The following is a 7,500-nucleotide window of genomic DNA, read 5'->3' on the forward strand; positions in this document are numbered from 1 at the left end:
GTAAACATGATCAGAAACTACTGCTAGCATGTCACAAGGTGTACTACAAGGTATACAACAGGTATACTACAAAGTGTACTACAAGGTATACTACAAGGTGTACTACAAGGTATACTACGTGTATACTACAAGGTATCCTAAAGGTGTACTACAGGTATTCCACAAGGAATACTACTACAGGTATACTACAAGACTAGTACAAGTCACAAGGTATACGACAAGGTATGCTATAAGATATACAAGTACAAGTCACATGGTATACTACAATGTGTACGACAAGGTATGCTATAAGGTATACAAGTACAAGTCACATGGTATATTACAAGGTGTACGACAAGGTATACTATAAGCTATACAAGGTATACTAGCACTAGTCGCATGGTATATTACAAGGTACAAGGAACACTAGTTCAAGGCACATGGTACATTACAAGCTACACTACAAGGTACACTAGTTCAAGTCACATGGTATATTACAAGGTACACTACAAGTTACACTAGTACAAGTCAAATGGTATGTTACAAGGTACACTACAAGGTACGCTAGTAGAAGTCACATGGTTTATTACAAGGTGTTTGACAAGGTATACTATAAGGTATACAAGTAGGGTGACCAGACGTCCTCTTTTTCCCGGACATGTCCTCTTTTCGAGACCTAAAAAATGCGTCCGGCAGGGATTCCAAAAACGTCCGGTATTTTGCCTCGTCGCAAAAAAAAAAAAGAAAATATATATTATTGTTATTATTATCTTTTTTTTTTTTTTTGCCTCGTCGCATATTTGTGTTTCTGGGTCTTTCACATAACCTACTAGTTATTACCATTATATGTGTCTATGGTTATTACGGCCTTCCAAGTTCTGGAAATGGAAGTACGTAGGCTTACGATACAAACCCCCCCCCCCCCCCCCCCCCCGTCAACAATCTTGTCCGGGGCGCAATTGGACCTAGGATCGCCACTGTCTGCAGCCATGCCTAAACGTAAATGTAAGTTCACGGACGAACTAAAGAAAAAATACCCATGTTTTCGCCCCCCCCCCCCCCCCCGCGACGAAGTGTCCTCTTTTTCACAAACTCAAATCTGGTCACCCTAATACAAGGTATACTAGTACAAGTTGCATGGTATATTACAAGGTACACTACAAGGTGTACTAGAACAAGTCACATGGTATACTACAAGGTATACTACAAAGTATACTATTAGAAGTCGCATGGCATACTACAGGTATACTACAGGTATGCTACAAGGTATACTTCTATACTAGGCTTGTGTCTGTAAATGTCTATTTTGTCCATTACAGTCATGGAACTGAGTCCTGTGTCTTTAAATAAACAAATACAAAATATTACAAACTTTTCTTGAAACGTTTTGTGTTTTGCTTGCAACCTACATGGTAATTCATAACATTATTCTAGGATGGGAGTGGTTTTATTTATAGAATTATTACTCCTTCGGCAGTAGGCTTTTATGATACTATACCTTACTATTAATACAGTGCAGGGTTATGGGAATATTGTGGAAATAAACCAACCTTGTTTTAAGGCAACATGTTCACACCAGTCAGCTGAGTCGTATGTATTATATTCCAATATTTGAAAAATACTATTTTCAGAAATTATAAATACATCTCAGAACGTTTTTTTTCTGGAACCAGGTTTTCCTTGTAGAACCATGTTGTCAGGATGAGTGGATCAATATAAATATTATTATAGTAATAATTACTAATGTTAGGCTGTGCTTAAAGAAGATTAAGCTGAGAAATATTATTAGGATGTATTCCAAACTCTAACACAGTCCCCATAAACATTTTAAGTTAAATTAATTCACATAATACATAAGTTACATGCATTATATATAATTTTTTATATGTGTAATATGTATCATGTTTAGCTTTCATGTAAGGCAGTTAGGTAGGCTTAGTATTAAAGTAGCATTATAATATAGTTTATTATATTGTAAATGAGTGAGGCGACCACTTGGTGAAGCCACTTTAGATACAGTTATCCCAGCACGATATCAACATGAACACATCAACTCCTAGCTGGTCACCATGTGGAGACAATGCTGGTGTGGTGGGTTCACCTGGTCATCCTGACGCGCCACACAGCACTCCTCTAGGTCCCCGGTCCTTTATGTTGGTTGTGAGAGAGAAGGCCCTAGCCCGGAGCCGGCCCCTGCCCCGGCCTCCGGGCCCCCTGCTGGCTCAGGCCTTTGGACAATGGGCCTTTGGGTGGGCAGGTGCTATAAAGAGGGTGGCCTCCCACAGGTAGTCAGTACAGCAGCACCAGCTACCGCGCTAACACACGCCAACATGAGCTCCAGTGGTATGAACATGATGGGAAGGGTAAGAACACACTCTCACACACCACACCTTTGCCTCAGATACCTCACTGTGTTAATTACCTACTATACCTCACTGTGTTGGTTAATTATATCTCCAATACCTCACTGTGTTGGTTAATTATATCTCCAATACCTCACTGTGTTGGTTAGTTAATTGCTCTAATACCTCGCTGTGTTGGTTCATTACCTTATACCTCACTATGTTGATTCATTATCTCCAATTTTAACTACGTTAATTAATATCTCACTATACCTCTAATACTAATATAACTACTATAATGATGACGATTCAGTGCGTGCCAGCTGTCAGCCCTAGAGCGCTGATATCTCCTTAACTCCACCGGACTCGACCAGGGAGGACTTGGCTCTCTGCCCTTAGACCCTCCTGTCCTCCTGTTCGGACATGGGGTGTAGCACTGCAGGGTGAAGCCCCCCTGGGTCACGCTCGGACCCCCGCGGTGCTCCGGTGCGAGCGTGCCCCCGTAGGGTCTGACCCCCCCCCCCCCCCCCCCTTGTTCTCTGCTGCTGACCAGCCCAGTGTTCCTCCTCTTCTCGTCTCCAGGTCACCTTCTACGAGGAGAAGAACTTCCAGGGCCGCTCCTATGAGTGCAGCAGCGACTGCGCTGACATGTCCTCCTACCTGAGCAGGTGCCACTCCTGCAGGGTGGAGCGCGGCTGCTTCATGGTCTACGACCGCTCCAACTACATGGGCAACCAGTTCTTCATGAAGAGGGGCGAGTACTCCGACTACATGAGCATGATGGGCATGAGCGACTGCATCAGGTCCGTCCGCATGATCCCCATGGTAAGCACAGCGCTAAGCTAACTGCATGATCCCCATGGTAAGAACAGCGCTAAGCTAACTGCATGATCCCCATGGTAAGCACAGCGCTAAGCTAACTGCATGATCCCCATGGTAAGGAGATCGCTAAGCTAACTTTGCTACATTCTATCCACCTAGCTAAGCTAACATTGCAACACTCCTCCTAGATATGCTAATGGTACAGTCTGTCCTCCTAGATAAGCTAATGCTACAGTCTGTCCCCCTAGCTAAGTTAGCTCCCATAGTGTCTCACAATGCTCCCCCCCCTCCAGCACCGCGGCCAGTACAGGATGAGGATCTACGAGAGGGACAACTTCGGCGGCCAGATGCACGAGATGATGGACGACTGCGATAATGTCATGGACCGCTACCGCATGTCCAACTGCATGTCCTGCAACGTGATGGACGGCCACTGGCTGATGTACGAGCAGCCCCAGTACAGGGGCAGGTGCATGTACATGAGGCCCGGAGAGTACAGGAACTTCATGAACCAAGGCATGAGCCAGGGCATGAGGTTCATGAGCATGAGGCGCATCAACGACTCCTACTACTAGACCAGCACACCTTCAATCTTCACTTATGCTGACTGAAGTCTGAAATAAAGGTTAAATGTTAACATGAAACAATGTGTTATGATGAGTTCCTTATTGAGACAAGGGGTTTTGGGGCGAGGGGTCAAGGTTAAGGGTTACATTTAAGGGTTAAGGTTCAGGTTCATGGGTCCAGGTTAAGGTTCTGGGTCATGGGTCTAGGTTATGGGTCTAGGTTAAGGGTCATGGGTCACTAATTCAAGACTAGTCTGAGTGAGCTAGACCTTTACCGGAAAGATTATCTAAACTAAATTATAATTTGCAAAATGGTGAATGCTCAGGTGTTTATTTAACGTTCGAAAATAGGATATCCAGTGTTTCTTTCACAAACAATAAATACGAAATGTTCTCTGTTGCGTAATCCAGAGATAAATACAGCAGAGGCCATGTTTCATAATACAGTTCAAACTCATACCCTGATGAGAAGCAAATAAAGGTCATAGCTAAGTGAAGTTATAGACTCTGACAGAGGAATATGACTTTGCATGTTGGGAAAGGTTACGCAAAATACTTTTATACAAAGACTACACTCCCTGTTTAAGCCATTCAACAGAGTTTGACCTCTGAAGGCTTTCTTACAGCCTTAAGAATTGGCAAACTTTACATAAAATACTATATGCAGCAATCATTTCAGCAATCATCATGTGATCATATTTTGACTTTTTTTTGCGGGAATACTGAAACATGTAATTAACATGAGATTATTGGAACACTTCTTTTCATTGAGCGACTCAAATCATTGTATATTATAAAAGTATAATGCAATAAGATACAATTCAAAATGGTGTAGAGGCTAGCTGACTAGCTCATATAAACATTTGATTTATGTAAATCATATCGGTAAAATGCAACCAAATTTTCCCTGAATAAACAATAATACAATTAAAATAAAAAAATGTATCAGATAATTATCAGTGCATATTTATAGGTTCTGAGTAACAAGTTAAACAATTGGCAATTATTGAAGTCTGACTAAATTTGTGACACTAATAAAATAGAAAATAGTTTCTGTATCCTTATGTGTCTTAATATTTCATTGTGTGTTATGGTTAATGTGGCCAATGAAATGTATGAAGTTTAATACTTATGATGAGAACGGAATTAAATGACCACAGATAGTACACAAATTCAAGCAAAAAGTGCCGCAAAATAGACAAAATAATATAAATTAACTAACTGGTACAAAATACAACAAAACACATTGTTTTGCTGGAAAAAAACCCTGATCATTAAATGTTGTAAAACAGTATAACAACGACTAAAGTATAAAAAATTAGTTATTTTATGTACAAAAACAACAGTAAAAAGGTAGTAAAAATATAAAAAATAAACTGTATCATGAAGGTAAATGAGGCCTTTAGTGAATCACTCTGTTGTGTTGGCGCAACATTCACCCGTTGAAAAGCTTTAACCCAGAGCCCATCCCACGCTAGCTCCCCCTAGAGGACAGGAGGTGCAACAGCATCGTCTTCAGAACAGTGTCCTTTGCTCCCTCTTAATATTCCACCAATCCTGGGGCTGCTGGAGGCAGACCACGCCCACGTCTCAGAAGAGCCACGCTAGGCACCTCCTTATGTTCACTAAGCGCCTGGTCTGGTGACAGAGAGGAACTCTGACTGATGGCTCAGACTCCCAGCCCACCAGGAGATCAGACCTCCAGGGACCAGACCGGGTCCTCCAGACCACCAGGAGATCAGACCTCCAGGGACCAGACAGGTTCCTCCAGCCCACCAGGAGATCAGACCTCCAGGGACCAGACAGGGTCCTCCAGCCGACCAGGAGATCAGACCTCCAGGGACCAGACAGGGTCCTCCAGGCCATCTCCTGCAGGTCAGATGTCCTTGAGGTCAGATTGAGGTTTCATTGCTGTCACTTTGAGAAGAAAGAAGAATATTAGTTAGTAGAACACAACAAAGACAGAATGGCATGTTTTCACAATGTGAATATATACAGTATAGATAACAAGCGAGAGAGACTCTGCCCGCTCAAACTCACTCTGAGTCCGAGTTCCGCTCCTTAGGGGTAACCGGGGAGACCCCGTTGGGATGGCGTTGCCGTGGGGACAGGGGGGGATGAGGGAGGAGGTTGCCTCCAGCGACCAGGCGAAGGCCTCTGAGGGTGGGGGAGGGGGGGGTGATGGAGAGGGAGGAGGAGTCGTGGAGCCGCTCCCTGAGGAGGTTCCTGTGGTTCTTGTCCGCCACCTCAGGGGGGTACGCTGTCTGCTTCTTCAGGATGCCTGGAGGAAGAGCCACACGTTCTACACCTCTAGGACTCGAATGCACCTGAACGCTGACGCTAAGATTAAACTGGAGAAAACTGCAGCAGTACAGTTTGGGCTACTAAAATACTACTTGTATTATAGTATTAGTAAGTATATAAGTATAGTATTATAATTCAAACTACTGACAGTGTTTTAAGGTAATGTTGTAAGGTAAGGCATTAAGTTTAGGTATTAAGTTAAGATGTATTTTATTTATTAGTTGCAAGAGTATTATAATTAAAACTAGTTAGAGTATAAAGATGAGTTATATGCGCACCAACAGGTGTGCAACCACACTTTTATTCTCCAACCCCGCCCCCTCAGGGGCAGGCTCACCTCGTCTCCTCTCCGATTGGTTGTCAGGGGAGCTGGGCAGGGACGAGTCTTTCCATACTCTCCCTGTCTCCACGGCAACCCTTGTCTCAACACGCAGCGTCTCCACCCTGCTGGACTCCTCCCCCTCGCTGGCGGTGGGCGGGTCTACTGGCCAGTAAGGCTCCTTCTGATTGGTGCGTAGCTTGCCTGTTTTAGAAGGTTGCATCGTGTATTGACTTTTCTGTCCGGGTACAGAGTAACTGAACACGTCAGATATGAACTGCGCTGTATGTGTCATGTAGTTAGCATGGTCGTAATGGCCTCGCAGTTTTACCTTTTGGCGAGCTAGCCTCAGGAGCCCTCCCGTTGTCATGGCGATGCTGTCTCCGTCGCCGCCGCTCCTCGTCACTTTCTGAGGAGCCGTAGGAGGCGTCGTCCAATGAGAGGTCGCTATCCGAGTCTGACTCTGTCCCAACAATATCAGGTCAGCATCAAGCTCACCCTCCAAAAGATGAAGCTAGCCTATCGCTAACAGAAACCGTCCAAACTCCAGATTCTCCAAATGTCCATGGTTACAACCCTAGTGGTGGTTAGCAGTGGTTAGTAACTGGTAGTGGTGGGTCATGTTTATGTAACAGAATTTACCGTCTCGTTTGGAACGCTTGTGTCCAATGTGGGAGGAGTCTCCGTCTCCATGGTAACCGATCTTGGCCGAGCCCGACGAAGTTCGCTTCACGTCCCTGGGCAGAGAGGTCAGAGGTCATTAGTGTCGGTGAACTACCTTTGTGAACAAAGTTGTGTCTTAAGGAGAGAGAAGAGAGGAGAGAGGAGAGGGGAGAGAGGAGAGAGAGGAGAGTGGAGAGAGGAGAGAGAGGAGAGAAAGGAGAGTGGAGAGAGAGGAGAGAGAGGAGAGGGGAGAGAGGAGAGAGAGGAGAGAGAGAGGAGAGAGAGGAGAGAGAGGAGAGAGAGGAGAGAGAGGAGAGAGAGGAAAGGGGAGAGAGGAGAGAGAGGAGAGAGAGAGGAGAGAGAGGAGAGAGAGGAGAGAGAGGAGAGAGAGGAGAGAGAGGAAAGGGGAGAGAGGAGAGAGAGGAGAGAGAGAGGAGAGAGAGGAGAGAGAGGAGAGAGAGGAAAGGGGAGAGAGGAGAGAGAGGAGAGAAATGAGAGAGAGGAG

At 44.7% G+C, this 7,500-nt stretch overlaps 2 protein-coding genes across 2 annotated transcripts in view; one reads left to right on the forward strand and one right to left on the reverse strand.

Moving 5' to 3' along the window:
* The first annotated feature begins 2,288 nt into the window (after positions 1–2,288).
* Positions 2,289–3,775, forward strand: LOC130389290 (gamma-crystallin M2-like). Its single transcript, XM_056599004.1, has 3 exons — positions 2,289–2,342; positions 2,904–3,146; positions 3,437–3,775. Exons 1-3 carry the CDS (start codon positions 2,310–2,312, stop codon positions 3,716–3,718), a joined length of 558 nt encoding a protein of 185 aa, XP_056454979.1. The 5' UTR covers positions 2,289–2,309; the 3' UTR covers positions 3,719–3,775.
* A 258-nt stretch (positions 3,776–4,033) lies between these two features.
* LOC130389112 (cadherin EGF LAG seven-pass G-type receptor 1-like) overlaps positions 4,034–7,500 on the reverse strand; it is a 31,062-nt gene continuing 27,595 nt past the window's right edge. The window contains exons 31-35 of the mRNA XM_056598782.1: positions 6,975–7,069; positions 6,664–6,795; positions 6,351–6,536; positions 5,750–5,990; positions 4,034–5,626 (exon numbers count right to left, since the gene is read on the reverse strand). Of these exons, the coding sequence (XP_056454757.1) occupies positions 5,602–5,626; positions 5,750–5,990; positions 6,351–6,536; positions 6,664–6,795; positions 6,975–7,069 (679 nt within the window). The 3' untranslated portion in view covers positions 4,034–5,601. The remainder of the gene's footprint in view (positions 5,627–5,749; positions 5,991–6,350; positions 6,537–6,663; positions 6,796–6,974; positions 7,070–7,500) is intronic.

Source organism: Gadus chalcogrammus, chromosome 9, assembly GCF_026213295.1.
Source record: "Gadus chalcogrammus isolate NIFS_2021 chromosome 9, NIFS_Gcha_1.0, whole genome shotgun sequence".
Taxonomy (NCBI): domain Eukaryota; kingdom Metazoa; phylum Chordata; class Actinopteri; order Gadiformes; family Gadidae; genus Gadus; species Gadus chalcogrammus.